General features: G+C 40.4%; 1 protein-coding gene across 2 annotated transcripts in view; it reads right to left on the bottom strand.

Moving 5' to 3' along the window:
- Positions 1–23,756, bottom strand: part of msra (methionine sulfoxide reductase A) — a 268,183-nt gene that overhangs the window by 174,256 nt on the left and 70,171 nt on the right. Inside the window, exon 1 of one of the 2 annotated variants that reach the window (XM_062969408.1) lies at positions 13,925–14,003. The exons of the other annotated variant lie outside the window; for it this stretch is intronic. Coding sequence (XP_062825478.1) covers positions 13,925–13,988 — 64 coding nt within the window. The 5' untranslated portion in view covers positions 13,989–14,003. Of the gene's footprint in view, positions 1–13,924; positions 14,004–23,756 lie in introns of those variants that run through there. 2 annotated transcript variants of the gene reach the window in all.

Raw genomic sequence — 23,756 nt, 5'->3', positions numbered from 1 at the left:
GATTCTATGATTCTATGATTCTACAGCCGTACCAGCACAACATGACAAATGGAGTTCTTTTTCAGCTATGATTTGTTTAATTGCCAATAAATGCAAAACGGAACATCAATACTTGTTTTCCTTTCTGTTGTTTCACCTAAAAGCTACCCTGTTGTTATATCAGGGACCTGGTTTAAGCGGCTAATCTGTTCTTCTCCTCCATGGCTGATATTTCATTGAGTACATTCTCGGTATCACCCCCTGTTGCAGAACTATCTTATGATACTCCTCTCGTGAAAGAGACACTTCAAGAAGTATGGTTTGTATCTATACAGTCACTCTTTGATGGTAAATATCCATTCCTGATATTTCACTTGTTTTCTACAGAGAAACAATTTTCCATGTCCAACATCTCAGTTCCCAATGATGCCTCAGCTCACCTCATTGTTCTATTGACCCAGCATGTGAGCATTTCCAAAGGCATCACTTACACAAACTTTTGTTTTTGGTGTGAGTTTTTTGTGTGAGAGACCCTTCTTGTGGCTTGTTAACAAGAACAACTTCTCTGTATTCTCAATTGATCCTTTATTGTCCAGACAGTGGTTTGAGAGCCAAAGTTACTCAAATAATAATCAAGATGGTATCACATGGATTGAGTTACTTGGTCATGTATTGTTACAAACAGGTGTCTAGCTCTTTGACAGAAATGTCTCTATGTTGTTGTTGCTATTGTTTAAAAATAGAAAACGGCTTACTGCATCTTAATTTTGAAAAATAGACAGGTCCATCAGGATGACGAAAGATAGCTTCAAGAGTCCATGGAACTACATATACCAAAGGTGAGTGGAGGTAGGAAAAATGATTCCTGATGTGTCTGCAGTTGTTGATCTTTATCTTATTGGTTGTGTAGAAGGGATTTCAGAAGATCTTGCTTGTCTCGTCGAAATCCCATTTCAACACGACCAGTAAAGGGATAGAGTTGATGCAAGCAACACTTGTTAAACTCCCCACTTCTGCAGAACTATTAAAGGAACAAGAGCACTGACGCCTATTCTAAGCAACAATCCCTCCAACAGTGGCTTTACTCATCTCTTTATGTGCTAGCATTAGATACTTGGAAAATATTTCAAAATTTAGATCCCTGTTTCCTCCTGCTCTCTGTTTAGGGTATCCAGCAAAGATACTTCTGGATATCTGAAATATTTCAGACTCCATACCTGTGCATATGAATGTCTGAGACAGTGATTGGTTTTCAGATGATTCAAAATATACACATTTTATTACATGCTCGAAATTATTTCAAAATATTGTATAAAGCTACCTTCAGGTTTTGTGTATAACACATATGTGAAACATATATGAATTTTCATGTTTAGACTTCAGTTCCATATACAAATACTGGTATACAAAAATTGGGGGGAAATCCACAGTTCTTTACCCAAACATTTTGGGTAAGGACTGTTCAACCTGTACCTTTACAGGTCATAGGAAAACAAGCATTTACACCTTGAAGATGGATTCGATGGCCTCCTATCTGCTCACTTTTGCGAAAGAGCTCAGCAGGCCATTAGAGTCACTTACCATGTATTATCAATAATGATTACTTTATTAGATCCTTGTTATTTATAGCTAATAGGCTTTTAAAATACCTGCTTTCAATTATGCCTCCGTGAAATACAATTCACTTTGGCATTTTATTTCAAAACCAATTTATAGTGCTGTTGCTACATACAAGTCTAAAGGAAACATAGGATTCCAATAATTTCCTTCCATTAAAGCAAAGGTCGGCAGTAGATTTACAGCAAAATCCCTAACAGCTCCCAGATATTTTAATGTTAAGTCTCATCAACTCTGTTTAGAATACATCCACTAATAAACATGTAATCCACAGACAACCCAGAAAAAGGACTTCCAATTTTCTTTTTTAAGAAGGTGGACTTCATTCAGTGAAGTGCACTAAATACCACAGATAGAAAGAATTTGTCCAGGCCATAAAAGCTCCTCTCATATGAGCCTGCCTAAAATTTACCTTCAGGCAATTATTATTTATCCAATCATCTCTCTGAGGTTTGATCTGGGTTTTTTTCTCTTCACATGGTATAAAAATAGCCTTACTCTTTGTCTGATTGAGGGAAGGGGATCACAGAGTTGGAAAGGACTTCATGGGCCATTAACTCCAACTTCTCTCAATGGAGAATTTCCAGCTAAAGCAGGGGTTCCCAATGTGTACTCTGTGGACCACCAGTGGTCCCCAAGAACTAAAATATGGTCTGCAGCTTCACTGCTACTACGCCGTTGTAACAAGAGCGACTGGTCTCGTGAAACCCACTTATAATGCTGAGGCAACAGGGATGATAGGAGGGGAGAGGCTGACTATCCACGAAAGGTATGACAACAAGCCTCCTGACTGCTACTTCTCCTCCTCCTCCCTCCCACTGAGCAGAGCCGTTGCATGTGGTGCCTGGAAATCGGGGTGCCTTGGGGTCTTCATTTTTAGGCCTGTTCCTGGGGTTGTTTGGGGTGCTGATTCAGAAATCTGCATTGGATAGACCACATCAGCTCTAGGTTATTAAATATGGTTTTCTGTGGGAGAGCAGATGGAGACTACTGGAGGGCATATGTTCTATGTCAGAAACTAGAGCTGATGTGGTCTATCTAATGCAATTTTGTGAATCATCACCCCAAATAACCAAAATGAATCTAAAGTTGACCAAAAACTTATTTGTAACCCTTTTGATACTAGTGTTGGAAAGTAGTTCCTAGTCAAAGTGGCCCCTGGTCAAAGTGGTCACGGGTCAAAAAAGGTTGAGAACCACTGAGCTAAAGCAACCCCAGCAGAGAACTGTCCAGTCTCTTTTTGAAGACATCCAGAGAAGGAGATCTCACCACCACCCTTGGTAATCAGTCCCAATGCCAAACCAACTACATTATGCTTTCCTCCCTGCAGGCCTCAAAATGGTATTGGTGATATGATAGGTTCAGCTAGTTTTATTTATTTTCTACTGTATTTCATTATTCCCAAAGAGGCAGAATTTGAAGACACAGCCATGTTAGTCTGGCTATGTCTTTGAATTCCATTCAGTAATGTGCCAAGAAACCATTGTCTTTGTTCAACCCATTGTCAATGGACTGCAGTTTGTGGATATATTCCAGTTTTGCTCTTTCTCTTTCCAATCTTCTTTGTAGAAACAGAAAACCTGGAATATACCCACAAATTCCAATCTACTGACAGTGAATTGAACAGAAACAATGGTTTCTTGGCATAGTACATATACAAGAATCTCCTGCCCAGTTCATCACATCTCCTCTCTGGTTCCTAGCCATCATCGCACTAAACTCCAACAACTCCCTCCACTATTCAGATGGTTATCCACCTTCCATTTAGGCAACATCTTGCCTCCTGTCTTTGTCCCACAATGACCACTGTTCACACTGAATTTAGGAACTCACCATCATACCCATAGTTTTTTACCATTCCATAAGTACTCATCCATAGATCCTGCTCATCATAAAGATCTGTTCCTTTACAATTCGCTCCGTGCATCTAATAAAGTGGACTTATACTATCAACTTCTTTCTTATTCTCAAAGATGCTACAAGACCATTTCAAATCCAATTACAACCTTTTGGCAACTGCTACTACTTAAGGTTTGTAGCTTAACACTCTCGATTAGGAAGTTCTGGTTTAGCACACTGCCTCCTATTTGCCCAAGTCAACAAAGAGCCTGACTTGTAGGATTGCTGTTAATATAGAGATATTTTTAATCTATTGTCATCTTGTTTAAAGGATTCCAATCTGTGGAACTTTCCAAAATCTGCTACCTACTCAGTTGTATTCATGAATCTGTGACCTCCATTGAAATGTACGAAGTCCTCATAAATACAAGAGACCATGAATCATGTCTATGAAGAATGTGGTGTAGAAATTAAAAATGCACACCAGAAAGGGAGACAAGCTGTTTCTGCTTTTCCTTTGGAAGGATGAGGAGTCTGGAAGTATGATTTGTTCCACTGTCAACATTTTGGCTGTATCTTATGACTTAAATGTAAGCCAACTGATGTAGAAGGAAAAAAGTAAAGTCATTGCTTCTTACAGCTGAATAGCTAAAGGAGTACGGAGGAACACTGTGATGTGATGTAGAAACAAATCACAAGTCTTGCAAAAGACAGGAGAACTCTGGCAAAAAGCCACCTAGTCCCAGAACTGCTAGGTCCCTCCCAGGTTTAGCCCTTACCACCATTTCACATCCCCATCATTCATTGTGGTGCCTGAGCACTTATAGAGTCATAGAATCATAGAGTTGGGAGAGACTTCATGGGCCATCCAGTCCAACCCCCTGCCAAGAAGCAGGAAATCGCATTCAAAGCACCCCCGACAGATGGCCATCCAGCCTCTGCTTAAAAGCCTCCAAAAAAGGAGCCTCCACCACACCCCGAGGCAGAGAGTTCCAGTGCCGAACAGCTCTAACAGTTAGGAGGTTTTTCCTAATGTTCAGGTGGAATCTCTCTTCCTATAGTTTAAAGCCATTGTTCCACGTCCTAGTCTCCAGGGCAGCAGAAAAAAAGCTTCCTCCCTCCTCCCTATGACTTCCCTTCACATCTTGATACATAGCCCTCATCACGGCTCCTCTCAGCCTTCTCTTCTGTAGGCTAAACATGCTCAGTTCTTTAAGCCACTCCTCATAGGGCATGTTCTCCAGGCCCTTGCTCATGTTAGTCACTCTCCTTTGGACACATTCCAGCTTGTCAACATCTCCCTTCAACTGTGGTGCCCAAAATTGGACACAGTATTCCAAGTGTAGTCTGACCAAGGCAGAATAGAGGGGGAGCATGACTTCCCTGGGTCTAGACACTAGACTCCTATTGATGCAGGCCAAAATCCCATTGCCTTTTTTAGTCACCACATCACATTATTGGCCTATGTTTAACATGTTGTCCATGAGGACTCCAAGATCTTTTTCACACGTACTGCTGTCGAGCCAGGCATCTCCCATTCTGTATCTTTACATTTCATTTGTTTCTGCCTAAGTGGAGTATCTTGCATTTGTCCCTGTTGAACTTCATGCCTTCTAACCCTTCATCTAAGTCATTAATAAAGATGTTGAACAGAATCAGGCTCAGGACGGAACCCTACAGCACTCCACTCATCACTTCTTTCCAGGATGAAGAAGATGCATTGGTGAGCACCTTCTGGGTTTGTTCGCTTAACCAATTACAGATCCATCTAACCGTAGTTTTGCCTAACCCACATCTGACTAACTTGTTTGCCAGAAGGTCATGGAGGGCCTTGCTGAAGATCTTACTGAAATCCAGATAAGCTAGATACACGGCATTCCCTGCATTGACCCAGCTTGTAACTCTATCGAAAAAAGAGATCAGATTTGTCTGGCATGACTTGTTTTTGATAAATCTGTGTTGACTATTGGCGATGACAGAATTCCTTTCTTAGTGTTTGCAGGCCACTTTCTTAATGATCTTTTTCAGAATCTTGCCTGGAATCGACATGAGGCTGACCAGACGGTAATTGTTTGGGTCATCATTTTTTCCCTTCTTGAAGACTAGGACTGCATTCGCCCTCCTCCAATCTGCTGGAACTTCTCCCATTCTCCAAGAACTCTCAAAAATGATTGTCAGTGGTTCTGAAATAACCTCAGCTAGTTCCTTCAATACTCTTGGATGTAGCTGATCTGGCCCTGGGGACTTGAATTCATTTAAAGTGGCCAGGTATTTCTGGGTGACTTGTTTCTCTATCTGGGGTTGGATTTCCCCTAATCCTTCGTCCATTCCATGGTGCTGAGAATGAGGACCTCTTTCTTTTTGTGAGAAGACTGAGGCAAAGAAAGCATTAAGTAGTTCTGCCTTTTCCCTATCCCGTCAGCATTACACCATCTTCTCCTCGCAGAGGCCCTATCCCCTCCTTGGTCTTCCTTTTTCTACCGAAGTAAGCAAAGAAAACTTTTTTTATTGTTTTTAATGTCCCTGGCAAGCCTGAGCTCATTTTGCATTTTAGCCTTGCAAACCTTTTCCCTACAGAAGTTGGTTATTTGTTTGAATTCTTTGTTGGTGATTTCTCCCTTTTTTCACTTCTTGTACATGTCTCTTTTGAGTCATAGCCCAGTTAGGAGTTCTTTAAACATCCATTCTGGTTTCTTTGCACTTGCCTTATTTTTTTATTTTTTATTTTTTGTACTTAATGGAAAGCTTGGAGGTAACCTGTCAGTTTTAACCTATTTTAATTCCCAGGGAGAAACTGAGGCCCCATCTACACTGCCATATAATTATGGCATAATGCATTGAACTACATTATATGAGTCTATCTTGACATATAAACCAATTCAATGCAGTTAGTCTGCATTCTAAGCTTATTTATATGGCAGTGTGGATCCAGCTTTAGAGAGAAGAACTCAGTGGATATGGATGTCAGTGAATCCCAGTCTAGGTTTTAGACTAGTGAGCTCTCCAAGGTCCTGAACACTTTAAATATCATTCCTCACCTTGGAGAGGATTCAGCACCACCAATAGGGTCAGGCTAAAACCACAGCAGATTTAGCACTCCACCGACATAATAGCATTCGCCAATGCAACAAGGATTTCTTTATATAAAAAACAGACAGTGTGATCATTTTGTCCACTTTAAGTGATACGTCTTTTTTAAAAAGCCAATGAGAAGGAAACTGCTGAAATCAAAATGGAAGTTTAAGCAGTAACAGGGAAAGGAGAAAAGCCCTTTAGTGCCTGCGGGTGACTGCAGAACCAGCAGCATGTGAACAGGAAAGAAAGCAGCTGCTACTGTTTTCCAACTGAATATTTTCCTCTTGACATCCAGGTCCAGCTGTTGGACTAGACAATAAGAAAACTAGCTTATCCACAGCTGAAATAACTTCTCAGCTAGTCTGACATGGGCTCAGTGGGGCCTTTTCTGTCTCAAAATTGCCGTTCTTTGTGGAGCAGAGCAAACTACTGATATTTCCAAAATAGTAACTTTTTAAAAAATGAGGACTGCACTCTGCCCATCCCTGAACTAAATTGTTCTTAGGCACTCTTCTAAATCTCTGATTCTATTCGTCTATGATTTCCCCCTCAGTTCCTAGCTGCCCCTTTTGTCAGACAAGGCTGTGCAGGGTTGTTCCCTTTTGTGTTTCAAATAACCACTGAAGTTCATCTCCTGCCCTCACTGCTTTAGGTCTTGATCTCTGTCTCCAAGCAGCATTGCCAATGCACCCGACCTCTTCAGATCCCTGAAATCAATCAGATTTCCAGCTGTCATGGTTTGAGGGTTGAATGACCCATGCCAGGAGTCTGGCATATGGAACAGTTAAGAAAACCTGCATGCCACCAAAAAAGCACCGTCCCCTACTGCTTTCCCCCTAGTTTTATGAAAAAACCATATAGCTCCGAGTTATACTTGGAAGAAATTATTTTTACTTATTAAAATTGACAGTGACAAAGGGCACAGCGGTAGCTTAAAATAGCTCTCACAATTTGTTCATGCACTTGATGTATCACGATGTGACACTCCACATTCAGTCGCATCCATTACTTCAAATAGCATTACTGTCCATACGCTGATTGATGCTACCCAACGTGATGGGTTTTAGCAGAATACATCAGTAAATAATGCCAAAGTGGTTTTAGGATGAGCTGAAGATGAAGGAAAATTCATTTAGAACTTGGAATTTTCTTCAAAAACAGTGGCTATACATAAAAATAGCTTCCACCACTAGCATGGGGAAAGCTAAATGCAGAATGAAATATGCCCAAACTTTTAAATTACTTGCAAGTTTTTCGGAGATTATCAATACTTTCAGAAGAGTGCAGCGTGCATGTTTAGAATCGCAGATGGCAAGTCATTTTCTAATCCATCTTTATACTCAACTGTTTCATTGTATATACATCTATATACATATTCTCAGTACATACTGAATGCTTGTCCTATCCTTTCCTATTGTCTTTGTTCTTCTTTAGTAATATATACAAAAGAAATAAAAACCCTTTCTGTTTGAAGAGATAGAGGCTGAAATGCCGTACTGAGTTTCGGTACTATACACCTCTGCATGTGGAGGTACAGTAGAGTCTCACTTATCCAAGCTAAACGGGCCGGCAGAAGCTTGGATAAGCAAATATCTTGGATAATAAGGAGAGATTATTCTAGCCTATTAAACATCAAATTAGGTTATGATTTTACAAATTAAGCACCAAAACATCATGTTATACAACAAATTTGACAGAAAAAGTAGTTCAATACGCAGTAATGTTATGTTGTAATTACTGTATTTACGAATTTAGCACCAAAATATCACGCTATATTGAAAACATTGACTACAAAAATGGCTTGGATAATCCAGAAGCTTGGATAAGCGAGACTCTACTGTACATGTTAATTGTGCTATGCAACCCTTGTGTTAAATGGCAATATTGTAAAGCTACACTAAAATATCAAATGAATAACCACATGTACACATACGTCCATGGTCCTGTACACACAACTCATTCTCCACCATCTTAAACTGAATGTGGGTGTCTTGCATTGGACAAAATGGCCAAATACTTTTGTGTGTGTGTGTGTGTGTGTGTCTTCAAGCTACCTGCTGACTTATGAATATCCTAGGCAAGGAGTACTCAGAGGTGCCTTCACCATTTCCTTCTTCTGAAATAAGAGCTTAAAGTACCCAGTAGGTAGGTACTAACCAGGGCTAACCACATTTAGACCCAATCTGGTGCCTGTAGGATATTGTGTAAGCCCTTCACATTTACAAGATAACCACAGAGTAGTGGGATGGTGAGTGCCGAGAGTCAGCGTTTATTGCATCTAGCCACATTTCCCAAGCCTTATCTCTTGCTTTCTCCAGCTACTTTGGAGAAATCCAGAAAAGCAAGGCAGAGGTGTTTGATGAGTAGGTCTCCATGGGAGGTATTGTGCAGGTTCTAAACAAAGGTACATTATGATGCCTTTAATGCTAATAAATGAGTCATTTTGTTAATTATTTTTCTACTCAGTTTTTAATTTCCTTCCCAAAAAACAAAAGTACATGCTTAGTTCACATTTCTATAGGAAATATTTTCTTCATATTACTAAACTTTCTCAGTGAGGCACATCCAACATTTCACCTGCATTGGCTGCAGCCCCTTCTGTGGATATTACCTGAGTGATTGTGCACTTCAGCAAACACCAAGCCAATAACTTCATGAGCCAAACACTGCCCTAAAACAGGAAAAGGTATGCAGACTCTGCAGCAAGCGTTCTTGTTTCAAGTCTGCAAGCACCTGACAGGTATAAGTCAAAACACTAGGAGGAGGAATTGATTAGGTACGAAGACTGAGCCAAGGAAGGACTAAGCCTTCTACATATTTCTCAGACTTTAAGGCATCAGCTGACAATGACAAATACAGCTGGGGAGAACAGCAATACTACAATTTGAGTTCTCTATAGACTTAGATTAGAGGCTGTAAAATCTTCTGCATTAAAGAGAGGGGTATGCTCCAAAATTTTAAAAAATTGAAAGGAATGCTGTAAATTGAGTTCTTTCTTTCTCTAGACCACTTTATATTCTTTTTATTTGGCTAATTTTTTAAAATGCTATAATTTATAGGGATATAATTTGCTAATGATGGCCCAAATCCAGTTCTTAGTTCCAACTTGAGTAGCTCTATTAAAATAATGAGGAAGTAGTGAGCCAACACTGATGTAAAACAAACCCCCTGTTACATCAGCTCCACTGGCTGCCAGTTTGCTTCCGAGCACAATTCAAAGTGCTGGCTTTAGCCTATAAAGCCCTAAACGGTTCCAGCCCAGGTTACGTATCCAAACGTATCCTCCTCTGTAAACCATCACGGAGGTTAAGATCTTCTGGGGAAGCCCTGCTCTCGGTCACAGACACGGTTGGTGGGGACAAGAGACAGGGCCTTCTCAGTGGTGGCCCCTCAGCTGTGGAACTCCCTCCACAGTGATATTCGATCAGCTCTTTCCCTTTTAACCTTCAGAAAGAAAGCTAAAACGTGACTATGGGACCAAGCTTTTGGAGAATAACTGCAGTGCAATAAATGAACGTAGAATTGTGCAATGATAATTGGAATAGCCCTGGAGTACGACTTTGGACTATGTGATTTTAATAATTGAGGTAATTGTTTTTAGATGTTTTAATTCCCTAGTTTTTAATGTAGATGTTTACCAATTGTATGCTATTTTAAAGCATTGAATTGTTGACACTATGTGAGGCTCCTGTGAGAAGGGCGGGATACAAATATGGTAAATTTTAAAAGGCAAGTTCCTCTAGTTGGAACTAAAATATAAATTTAGTCAAAAAAAATTCTAAGAAATTGACATTTCCAATTTTTTAATTCTAATAGTGAATTAAGTTACCTGAAATTCCCAAGACCAGTTCCATAAAATCTATCCCGATTGAAATTTGCAGTATGACAATAAACCATAAAACAATTACTATGAAACATGCACAAATTAAAGGAATGATAATGAACCCAAAGTCAGTGTGAGGGTAGAATGCTTAAGTCTGCAGCACACAAACTGAAAACATGCAGAGACCATGATATAAGACTAACACTGCAAATCACCGAGACAATATATTACAACCCATTATAAAAGGTAAAAGTTTCCCCTGACATTAAGTCCAGTCATGTCTGACTCTGGGGGTTGGTGCTCATCTCCATTTTTAAGCTGAAGAGCCAGCGTTGTCCGTAGATACCTCCAAGGTTATGTGGCCGGCATGACTGCATGGAGCGCTGTTACTTTCCTGCCAGAGCAGTACCTATTGATCTACTCACACTGGCATGTTTTCGAACTGCTAGGTTGGAAGAAGCTGGAGCAACAGCGGGCACTCACTCTGCTCCTGGGATTTGAACCTGGGACCTTTCGGTCTGCAAGTTCAGCAGCTCAGTGCTTTAACACACTTCGCCACCGGAGCTCCTTACAACCCATTATAGCAACTAACAAACCAGATACATATATACATATATATACACACACACACACACACACACAGATATATATATCTCGTGTCAGGAGCAACCTGAGTTGCTTCTGGAGTGAGAGAATTGGCCGTCTGCAAGGACGCTGCCCATGGGACGCCCGGATGTTTTGATGTTTTACCATCCTTATGTGAGGATTCTCTCATGTCCCCGCATGGAGCTGGAGCTGAAAGAGGGAGCTCATCCGCGCTCTCCCCAGGTGGGATTCGAACCTGGCATCCTTCAGGTCAGCAACCCAACCTTCGAGTCACAAGGCTTTTATCCCCTTGGCCACCAGAGGCTCCATAAAATATATTAGAAGAGTAATAACAAAAGAAACCAATAAACTACCCAGTTTAAGGATTTACTTTGCAATGGTATTTATCTGTTCCTCTTCTACAGATGAGAGCTGCGACTGATAAAAACAGGGCTGGCCAAAGGTTACCGGGGGTCAGGGGAATTTGCTACTGGAAGACATGAAATGAGGAATCTCCTAATTCACACCACAATAAATAGGCAATGCAGTCTCTCTTACACACTGACACTTGTCAGGGAGGACTCCTTCCGGAGAGCACAAATATTGATGTTATTCTCATTTAGCTCATACTGCCGTCGCAGCATTGCTTTGGAGCTTGAGCGCATGTCTCCAATATGCTTCCAATGCAGAGCAAATGCCATCTACCCGCTCTTCTTCATCACCCCATAAGCCTCCGCAAAGATGTCAGTAGCTGTAAGCAATATGCAGGCTGTGATAGAATATCTTTCTTGTACACATCCCCCCTTCCCCTTGATGGCAAATTATCTGCCTGGAGGTTGCATTAAAACTTCCTTCAGCTGTCAATCAACCCGTGAGGAAGAATGGTTTGGCCCCTCCTCCCCGCCCACATCCATTCCCATCTGACAGTGACAAATGAGCGGGAGCAATGCTCAGGGGGGGCCCATAGCCCCAGGCCTCCCCTTTACACTTGGTTTCAGTCGAGCCCCCAACCTAAAACGTTCTCCTATAGAACCCTAATGTAGAATTCTTTGCTGTGCTGGTCTTCAGTCAATCAGCTCTCTCTTTGGAAATAAAACACTTCAACTTCCCCAAGGAAGATGGTTATTTTCATTGGTCTTGCAGAGTTCTTTTCATCTCAGTAAAATGTCTCATATATCTATGTATATAAAAGGGTAATGAAATTTCGGCCTGGGACATAACAACAAAACTACACATCCCAGAAAAACTAAACTTGGCAGCACAACCCCTCATCCATGCCTCTACGTTCATACAACAAAAAGCTCCAGCTATTCCAGAAAACCGCCAGGCTTTGAGACTGCAAGGCTATCCACTGCTATTCCACCTGGCCAACAAAGGATTCCCATAAGCCACAGCAACACGTGGCCGGGCAAAGCTAGTAATCTATAAATTAACCTTATGAGTAAGCTGAGGACAGGTTTTGGAGGTAAAATTGTGGATTTTAATATGATCTATGGATAGGTCAAGGGTTCTGTTCTATTTCCTCACCCAGGTATTCAAAAAGGCATCATAGCAAGGAGAGTAGATGGGGCCAATACTTCTTTTAGGTTCTCTGTGACAGACTAAGCTCCTGCTTTTTACCCTCTACTTGGAGAAGGCGGCAAACTTTTTGTAAGAATTAAGGTATAGTACTTCACACTGATGATTGGATAAGTCAATCCAGGTTTTTTGGGTTGATTTTTTTACTAAAACGTTTAGATTTATACATGAGTATATAAGTTAATAATCTTGAAGTATCAGCACCACCCACATCTTATTTGACTGCCACTTTCCCAGAGTAGCTCAGATCAACACCAAAGGGTTTCGTCATTCAAATATAGTACTAGTTCAGGATAATTCACTGACATATCAGCTATGAAACCTATCACCAAAACTCAGCCCCTCCATTTGACAGAAAGGCAACATATAGGTAAAGGTCAAGGTTTTCCCCTGACATTAAGTCTAGACATATCCGACTCTGGGGGCTGGTGCTCATCTCCATTTCTAAGCCAAAGAGCCAACACTGTCTGTAGACGCCTCCAAGGTCATGACTGCATGGAGTGCCTTGACCTTCCTGCCAAAGCAGTACCTATTGATCTACTCACATTTGCATGTTTTTGAACTGCTAGACTGGCAGAAGCTGGGGCTAACAACGGGAGCTCACTCTGCTCCCAAGATTCGAATCTGCGACCTTTCGGTCCGCAAGTTCAGCAGCTCAGTAGTATAACCCACTGTGCTACAAGGGGATCCCACGAGGCAACATATAGATTTAATTGAATCAATAAAAAGATAAAATTGAAATGTGCAAATATACCAAGAGTAAGCCATAGCTAGCTACTAATAAGTAATTGGAAACCTAAAAACAATACTGCAAAAACATAATGAAAGCAGCTGCAAAATAGATAAATAAACATTGCCAACTCCTAAGGAATGGTGTCACCATTTCCAGCCATGTAAAATTGGGCAGAGAAGCAGGAAGTCCAGTTTTATAGCCTATAGCCAAGAAGAATTTGGTCATCTGCAAGAAATCCATATAGGAGGACTTTAAGCAGCTCAGCTTTCAAAACCAAGTGGAAACGAGAGAGAAACAGGAACCAGGCCTATAAGATTCCCAGTTACATAGTAGGATGGTATCCTTGTGGATTGTACTCCATGTTGGTTAGTATTAGATAGGGTTAATCATCTGAACTAATATACTAAGAAGCTCTTCTTTAGGAAGATTTTCCCGGTCCTATTCCTGCATTAAATTGCTTGTTGTATTTTCTTTAGATATATTTTATACAATGGAGGTACAATTTTACTATTTATTGAATTTTCATCTATCCCCCCACCCCTTTCTCTTGCAATAGGTTCCAAAGCAGGTTACAACAACATTTTTTAATGTTGAACTATAAATCCCATTATACTAAAGTTTAAAAGAATTAAACAGTATTTCAAAAGCACAATATTAGTTATGCGTATATAATGAGACTGCAATTCTTCGCCTACCTGGACTAAACCCCGATAAACTCGGTGGGGCTTTCTTTTGAGTTGAGAAATGGAAGGACTGCATTGCTTTTCAACTATCTCCACCAGAGAAAGCACTTTATTTCACACTGAGGCATGTTTGTTTCGCAGGACTCAGAGCAACCTTAGTTATCTTGCAAACGTGAAGAGATTATTCATTATCAGTAAAATGGAATGCGGGATTATCAATTTCTAATAATGCACTGTTTAGTTAGTTCATGGATACAACGCTGATGACCATGGGCAGTTTCAAAGTTGCAGTAAACATTAGCTTTATTTCAAGTAACATTAAACTAAAGAGAAACAAATAAAGCTTTTCGGTAGCAATCAAAGGTGCCACAACTTACATTTCAAAATGAGAGCAATGAAATGCAAAAACACAGACACAACTGTGTAAATGAGCTCATGTGATCATTCGTTGCAGAAACACATACACACATCAATACTGACCTCATTTAGACTAGCAAATGTCAATAGTCAAGAGTATGACTGGGTGGTAGGCATGGATATCAATCTATGCTCAGGACGCAGGAGATATTCCTCCACCAAGACAAGATATGCCACAGCCTGGAGGTCATGGATGTTCTCCTGAGGTTCTGCTCCAGAAAGGCCCTCCTGCCCCAAGGCAAGGCCTCCCACCGTCATCAAAAGCCGTGTCTGGAGGCCAGGGACGGATAGAGACACACAGCGGGGAGCAAAACAAGTCGAGCGAAAGAGAGAGACCTTTAGGTTCTGCTCTGAAGAACAGACTCTGAGGAGGGACCACAGGGGAGGCCAGTGGCTTTCATGTTCTGCTTCGAGGCCTCCCAGATTCTCCTGGGGGGCTGCTCTTTGAAACAGGATCCTCGGCCATATTAGCATTCAAAGACATGACAGTCTGGAATACAGTGAACTCTCAGTTAATGGGAACTCAACTAACTGGCTAAACAAAGAAAATCAAAGAAATCATACTTTAATTAAAAATGAAAACAAAATCCATTTTTATAATAAAGTAAAACCAGTTGTTATAATGCAGTTACATTGTGTTAAGTTTGTGTTTATTTGTCTTAATTTGCCTTGAATTATTTTATTTCAATATTAATGTCAAGTCAATACAGAGTTTATAGTTTAGGCCGATTTTAAATAGTAACTCTCGGGCAAAGAGAGACTACAGGTGATGACCTACAAAGCCCTGAACGGTTTGGGACCCACCTACCTTTGTGACCGCATTTCCCCCTATGAACCCACACAATCTCTTCGTTTTGTATTTGTAAGCCACCCCGAGTCCCCTCGGGGAGATGGAGGCAGGGTACAAAAATAAAATAATTATTATTATTATTATTATTATTATTATTATTATTATTATTATTATTATTATTACATTTATTCAGCAATTACTAATCTCCATGTGTGCCAGTTAACCGGAGTCTACTATATCAGCATGTAAAATGCATCTTGTAGCACCTTAGGGCCCTTCCGGACAGGCCCTTTATCCCAGATGAACTGGTGGACTCATATAATCCAGTTTAAAGCAGAAAACCTGGGATCAGATCCTGGGATATAGGGCCTGTCTGGAAGGGCCAATAGATACTAACTGAGTGAACCCCAGTCTATCAACAGTATGTTCAACAGAGACAATGGTTTCCAGCACACTACACAAAACATCAGCTAACACCCCAGCCTTGGAGGGGGCTCCTTGGTCGATTTATCCCATCTCCGTTCTGGTTTCCAGTCAGCATCACCCTACACTCCAATAACTCCCTCCAATGTTCACCTTGGATTTAGGCAGTATCTTACCCCTCCATTGGTCTTTCAATGACCATGATTAATACAAAACTTGTCACCTTAACTCTATGCCCATAGGTTTTGTATTTCTGTAACTATTCACACACATAGTCTGCCTATAAAGGCCTGTTCCTAGCCACTTTACTCCATGCTTCTTAGGAAGGACAACTTTTAATCACTTTTTAAGGATTTCAACTGTTTACTTTTTAATACCATTAATATTTAATTATATTTTAATGTTTATATGTTTTTAGTTTTTCAACTGTATTTCATTTGTTTTTACTGTAAGCTGTTTTGAGTCACTTTTGTAGAGAGATAAAATGAGGTATAAACAAACATAATAATAATAACAAGTATGGCTATCAGTCTATGAAATCTGGATGGCCCATGAGGCCTCTTCCAACTCTATGATTCTATGAAAATTTAAACTACCAACTTCATTATTTCAGTGTGCATCAGTTTGATATTACTTTAATTACCATGGTTCAATGCTATGTGGAATCTTGAGGACTTGTAGTTTGGTGACCTACTAGCATTCTATGACACAGCAGGCTGTAGATCTTGGAAAACTGCAACTCCCATGATTCTATAGCATAGAGCCATAATAGTCAAAGTGGAGTTAAACAGCACTACTTCTACAGTGTAACAGCAGCATCAATTATTACCATCCTAGAATTCAATGACAGACTAGTTATCAGACTCGAAATGCGCTAATTGTGTATTTATATGTATATTTTTATCAATGATTAATGTATTTAATTTTAATTGATTGAATTGTCTGTAATATTTTTATATTGTGTTTTATTGTAAGCCGCCCTGAGTCCCCTATGGGTGAGAAGGGCGGGATATAAGTATTGTAATAAATAAATAAATCTCTAAGCTGCTGCAAGACCCACTGCATACAACTATAGTTCATCCTTTTCATTGGCCGCCCCAAGAAGACTGTGGAATGACCTGTCAAAAAAGATCCAACCACTAAATGAGCTGTCAGAATTTAAAACACAATTAAAGGCCTATCTCTCCCGGCAGGCATATCCAATCAACTCTGAATCATGAGCTTTTAATTTACATTCTATTATCACTATATGTTGATTTTGTACCCTGAGTTTGGTGTATGTCTTAGAATGATGTGTTATATTTTATGTGTTTTATGTTCATATGACTCTGTTGTACCCCACCTCAAGCTGTTAGGGGAGGCAGGTAACAAATAAAAATTATTATTATTATCATTGTCATCATCATTATTATTAGGAACTGGTCTGATCTAAGAAGGCTCCCTTAAAATTCTTAGAGTGCTTTACAGGTCAAGTAGTGCTGATCAGTTAAAAGGTAGGTGTGTGAGTAGACAGCAGGCATCTCACCTTGTCCTTTGGACTCTCAAACAGAAACCTCTGGGAAATGATTATTTATCTCTGCTAGGTAGAACTGTGACCCTCTGAGCAAAGGACTGCATGAACCCATTAACCAAGATTATATTCAAAACATGTCCAGGCTTTCTATGAACTCCAATACATTTTACACTCAGCAGAAATAACACCAGACTTGAAATAAGCCTCTGGCTGACCTTAGAAATTAAGTTGAGATGCAACAGATAAAGCCAAGGGTATGCCAAAAGCAAACATTCAATAAAATCATTTCAGACACAGCTGTGATAAACAGCAGCACTCATTTGACATGCTATATTGACATGGTGGGGGTTTTGTTAGTTTCTAAAAGTCCATGAAAAACTTGCATTTACAGTATTCTGAGCTATGAGTTTCCTTGGGAATGGGATCTAGATGCATGAAAATTTATGAAAGCTCCACTGCTTTCTTTTTGGAAATAGACAACACCAAAAAAGCATACAAAATTCTTTCATTGGACATGCTTAAACACATACATACACATTTTTATCTGAAGGTCTAAAACTCTATCTTAGAAGGAAAGAATGATGTTCCTGTTTTAGTCTCTCTTGAATTCCTGGGTGGGTTGGTCTTAATGAGCAGAAATATTTCATAATATTCACACACTTTTTGAAGTTCAATGAACACGAATTCACGTCCAAATACCGTATTTAAAATCTGATCCCTTCGGATAAATGCAGACCTTCAACTTATATTCACATTTGAAAATCCTTCATCACAAAAGTCTTCTAATATCCATAAATGATAAATCAAGGAAGTATGGCTATCAGTATTTATATTTATTTCTGTATTACATGATGTTTCCATCAGAATTCTCTGGAATCTGCTATTCTTACTGCTTAAACATGTTCCTTCATTCACAATTATATTGAAATGCAATTTCCTGCAACACCTTTTAAAATAAAACCTTGACTTTTCAGACCTAATGTACTACTCAGTTGATGTAAGAGACGCAGCATCTCTTAGCTCTTTAAGGTTGTTTGTTGTGTGCATATTGATATAAACATTTTGTAATTCCAAAGGCACTATAGTATAAAAATAATTGCAGGGTATGGATGACCACCAGCATATGCCAAGATAAATGAAAATAAGCACATCTGCTACATCTTCTCTGTGCTTCCACCCACTCTATGGTGCGATGTTCCTTGCTAAACATGGAAGAGCCTTCTTCTTTCTGTTTGTCAGGCAGTTCTTTTTGCTCCAAATGTATGAAAGCAGCTTGTTACTCATTTTCACACAAGGGCAAGCCCAGGTCTGCTTAGATGCAGCAATTAAATTCAGGTAAGGCAAGTCAAAAGAATCCTCCCTCACTTTGTTCCCCCTTTAAGAGGCGGCCAATCAGATGGATACCGAGAATAAAGGAGAAAAGTTCTAGCCTTGAAAGAGATCGAAGGACAGCTTGCTTTTCCTATGGCAGTAGTGCTGATGCAATGAATTCCTGCTCATTAGCTCCGATGTGATGGAAACTCTGGATCTCAAATGGGTTTTTTGAAATTGCATCTGTTCCTGAAGCTGCTCCTCAGCTACGTGGATTCTCTTCATAGCAATCCACAAAGTGGAGAACCAACAAGTGGACAACAGTAAATAACTATTATGTATAAGTCTAAAAATGTAGTCAAAAATCAGATCTAAACTCAAAATCAATGTATCTATGAGTCAATGTAGCTCCTATACCTGAAATCCTACCAACAAAGGAACCAATCCCCTCTTTTAATGGGGTTTTTTTCCGTGTCAGGAGCAACCGGAGTTGCTTCTGGAGTGAGAGAATTGGCTGTCTGCAAGGATGTTGCCCAGGGGACGCCCGGATGTTTTGATGTTTTTACCATCCTTGGGGGAGGCTTCTCTCATGTCCCCGCATGGAGCTGGAGCTGATAGAGGGAGCTCATCCACGCTCTCCCCGGGTGGGATTCGAACCTGGCAGCTTTCAGGTCAGCAACCCAACCTTCGATTCACGAGGCTTTTATCCCCTAGGCTACCGGAGGCTCCTGTCTTTTAATGGGGTGGCACAACCAGATACAGTGAGAGTAACAAAGTGGAAGGGCAGATGTCTTCACTGTATCTGGTTTTAATGGGGTGGCACAACAGATACAGTGAAGACATCTTCCCTTCAACTTTGTTACTCTGCTGTTGAATACGCATGCCCAATGTGGTACACATCTTGCCATATTAAAACAGTGAATCTGGCTCTTAATGAGACATGCCGCATTATCACAGGATGTTTACGCCCTACACCGCTAGAGAAATTATACTGTTTAGCCGGAATTGCACAACCTGATATCCATCAGGAAGTCGCAGCCAGCAATGAAAGGACCAAGGCATTGACATCTCCGGCTCATCCTCTGTTCAAATATCAGCCAACATGCCAACGCCTTAAATCAGGAAACAACTTTATAAGATCTGCAAAGATACTCACAAGAACACCACAGCAAGCGAGAGTCCAAATTTTGCATGTTAAAACCTGGAACCTCAATCCATGGCTAATACCGGATGAAAAACTCCCTTCTGGGCACACAGAAGACTGGGTGACTTGGAAAGCGCTGAACACACTGAGCTCTGGCACCACAAGATGCAGAGTTAATCTTAAGAAATGGGACTACAAAGTGGAGTCCATGACAACATGCAAGTGTAGAGAAGAGCAAAACACAGACCACTACTACAATGCAGCCTGAGCCCCGCCACATGAACAACGGAGGACCTGCTCACAGTGACACCAGAGGAACTCCAAGTGGCCAGCTTCTGGTCAAAGGTGTCAATGTAAGATTTGTGTAAGGTGAATGTTTAAATGTAATTTGTACTGTGCCTGGGATTGCAAAGTGATTGCATCATCTGAAATGTATGGACGTTGAAAGAGTTAATTAGTAATGAACTGTGATGACCCTGTGAGTGTCTGGAAGGAGGGAGGATCCAGATATAAGAGTGAGTTCCTCTCACCAGTTATCAGCCACCAGTTATCAGCCATCAGTCATCGGTTGTTAGTTGTCTGTCTGCATGGTCTGTATGTGCTGTATTTGCTGCTCTACACAGTAAAACTGTGCGCATTGATTTTACTGACATCTCCCAGTGTTCGTTCTTCTACGCTCCAGAGCTTCCAAGCTCCAAAAGCTTATTCACAACGCTGACAAAAGGAAATCTAGTACAATGTCAAGTTTTCAACTTTTTTAGCATTTTTTAAAATACATTATAACTGTACCCTCAATTTGCTTCTGACACGAGAAAGAATTGGGATGGCAAAAGGTAAAGAGTTTAGTCCATGCCACACAACCTCTGAGGATGCCTGCCATAGATGTGGGCAAAACGTCAGGAGAGAATACTTCTGGAATATGGCCACACAGCCCGAAAGACATACAACAACCCAGTTTAGTCTGTCTTAAGAAAATCCAAAAGAAGCAACTGACCCTCTCTAATCTTTCCACAACATGACAAATTCTATCCTTTTTTAAATGTCCAGGCAGAAAATGGCTTTGGCATCCAGGGGTAGTTGGCACCCTAAGACAGGATTGACTCCTTCCTGCTCCCTAGAATGACCCTCAACCTATCTACAGGACATAGCAAAATCCATAACTTTGGACCCAAAACCTTATCCTAGTCACTTTCCCCATGACCAGGAGAACAATTCTAAACTCTACAGACTCCAAATTGTGAGTAGAATCAGAGTCATAGAATTGGAAGGCAGTATATGGGCCCTCCTAGTGCAATCCCTTCTGCCATGCAGAAACACACCATCCAAGAACGCTCAGCACATGGCCATCCAGCCTCCGTTTAACAACCTCCAGAGAAAGAGACTCCACTGGACTCCCAGGCAGCAGCATATTCCACTGTCAAACAGTTCTTAACATCAGGAAGTTCTTCCTAATTTTTAAATGGAATTTGCAATTTGAATCCATTGCTCCATTGTGTCCTATTCTCTAGAGAAGCAGAAAACAAGCCTGCAGCCTCCTCAATGTGAGTCGTATTCATAAAATTAATTAATTCACTGAACTTCTCAGTTCCCCCACTCATTTGTGTGCCTGAAATGTAACATTTTGTCCCTCCAAAGTATTTACTTGCATGCCAGCTCCACTGATTATATTGCAATCTGCTTCCCTACAAACATGAATATTCTTTTCGACTTGATTCATAATATTAATTTTAAAAAATCTTACTACAACACCACCCCTGTCATTTACTGGACAGAGAAGAGGAAATTAATAGATATGACTTCTGTTGTTTCAAACTAGCTCCTATTTTTTGTATTAAATACAGATTTCCATTATTACCGATCTAATAAGTTCCATTCTCATCTGAGCTATCAGCAACTCAATAAGTAATTATCATTAACCTTAGGCTGTTCCAGCTCATTAGACCAATACTGATGACTCAGGGAGACCATAACTGAAAAGCAGAACACTGATAAAAGAAAATCTAGGAATGGATCATAAAAGAAAGTGCTGTGGTTCTAACTCTCTTGCCCTTGGATATGCTGGCTGAATGTGCAATGAAAATAAGCAGGGTGCTATAAAAGGGATGTTTTTCAGCAAGAAAAACCTGGCACGTTATTCACAAGGCGAACCCCACAATCCCCTACATACGAAGGTTATCCTGAAAGTAGATTACGTTTTGGAATTAAAAATGAACAAAGTATAGGAGAAAACATTTACCATATGCAGTTGAAAGCCACACCCAAATACCACTTCTCAACATAGTCGTCATTCAAATCTAGGCACTTATCATAGTGATGAATGAGCTTGGCAACTCCTTCCCCACAAAACTTTGCTGCTTGCATCCTCAATGCAGCGTTTTGGCGACGATGCACAGCTGCGGAAAGAGGTGACCGGCTGGTTGAGGACGCAATCGGCAGAGTTTTGTGGGGAAGGAGTTGCCAAGCTCATTCATCGCTATGATAAGTGCCTAGATTTGAATGGCGACTATGTTGAGAAGTGGTATTTGGGTCCTATACTTTGTTCATTTTTAATTCCAAAACGTAATCTACTTTCTGGATAACCCTCGTACTAAACATGCAAGACAACAGTTCCAAGTGTTGTCCAAAACACCACACAATGTATTACATGGGCTTTCAAACTAGTAATGAATTGCAGTATCCACTGGGGATATTTCCACGATTTCGCATGTATACACAAAATTGCAGATAACGATGAACCCCATTGACGTGAAGCACTTCTTGCCCAAGAATACTTGTACTGGAAGACCTTGAAAATGTCTCAAGATATCATATTTTGTTGGAAGTAGATAAATAAAACAAGGGGAAACAGTCATGTACTGTTTTCCATTGCTTGTTACATAACAACTGTACACAAGTTATTGTTCTTGCAAGAAATGCTGCCAAGGGACAAGAATAATAGATATGACCAGGGACAAAACTAAAAATTGCCTTATTGTGCAGATCCTAATTATGTATACTCTGATACAACCTTCCATCAGTTGAAAGAGGCAACCACAGATCCGTAATGGAATATGAGCTAATTTGAGGTTGATGTTGTGTGCCTTCAAGTCACCTTGTTGTTGATGTTGCGTGTCTTCAAGGAACATCTCATGGGGTTTTCTTGCTCAAGGCCCACCCAATGGGTTTGTAGGGATTCATATAGACAGTACTATACATGGTTGTATACTACCTACGTGACAAGGATTGTGTTGTTGAAGGCTTTCATGGCTGGGATCACAGGGTTGTTGTATGTTTTCCAGGCTGTGTGGCCATGTTCCAGAAGAATTCTCTCCCGACGTTTCGCCCACATCTATGGCAGGCATCCTCAGAGCTGTTGTATGTTTTCACAACCTCCGAGGATGCCTGCCATAGATGTGGGCAAAACGTCAGGAGAGAATACTTCTAGAACATGGCCATACAGCCCGGAAAACATACAACAACCCTGTCACAAGGATTGCTCCATCAGCACAAATCTTAACCAGTGCTTTTAATTAAAAATCACACTGATTACAATATGACTTGGGTCTCTTTCATACTACAAAATTACATACTACACGGTTTAATTGCCATGGATTCCCGTAATTATCATTAACCTTCATAAAACTTCAAATTCTAGGAATCTGTAAAACGCAGAGGCGGCAGATAAAGCAGTATCAAACTGCTATGACTGGGCAGTGTGAATCAGGCTTTCATTCCAAACCCTATTGCTAACCATTGGTTTCAGATGTTTTGTTGATTATGGCATAACAAGACACATACAACAGACGTGCTTTTAAAGTACAAGCTGCCGAGGCAAAGTAATGACGCACAGCTTTCTCTGGATGCTTAATGCAGTAGGTTTTATTTTGGCAATGTCAGCAATCCCAGAAATAAGTAGAGGCAGCACTGATTCTCTTTTCCATCCACTTCTGCTGTACGTCAGCTCTACCACAGGGCAAGAACTCGTTTTAAATTAGGGCAGAAAACAACCCCACCCCCTCCTCATCCTTGGCTTCTCTCTGTCATGCATCTCTAATATATATCTCAGATATATATTTTAAACAAACAGCTCCCTGCAGGGTCCCAGTGCCTCCACATTTGACATCATTCTATACTCAAAAGCACATTTAGGGATGCCTGAAATCTCCAAAATTATTTTGCCCTATAAACATAGTTTTGCACATAGTTAAAGTAATAAGAAGATTTAAGCAATCTTTGAGTATGACAAAGTAAAAGTATTGTGAACATT

This window comes from Anolis carolinensis, chromosome 1, assembly GCF_035594765.1.
Source record: "Anolis carolinensis isolate JA03-04 chromosome 1, rAnoCar3.1.pri, whole genome shotgun sequence".
NCBI lineage: Eukaryota > Metazoa > Chordata > Lepidosauria > Squamata > Dactyloidae > Anolis > Anolis carolinensis.
The sequence above is the reverse complement of the archived record's forward strand: the minus strand, read 5'-3'. Positions and strand labels throughout refer to the sequence as shown.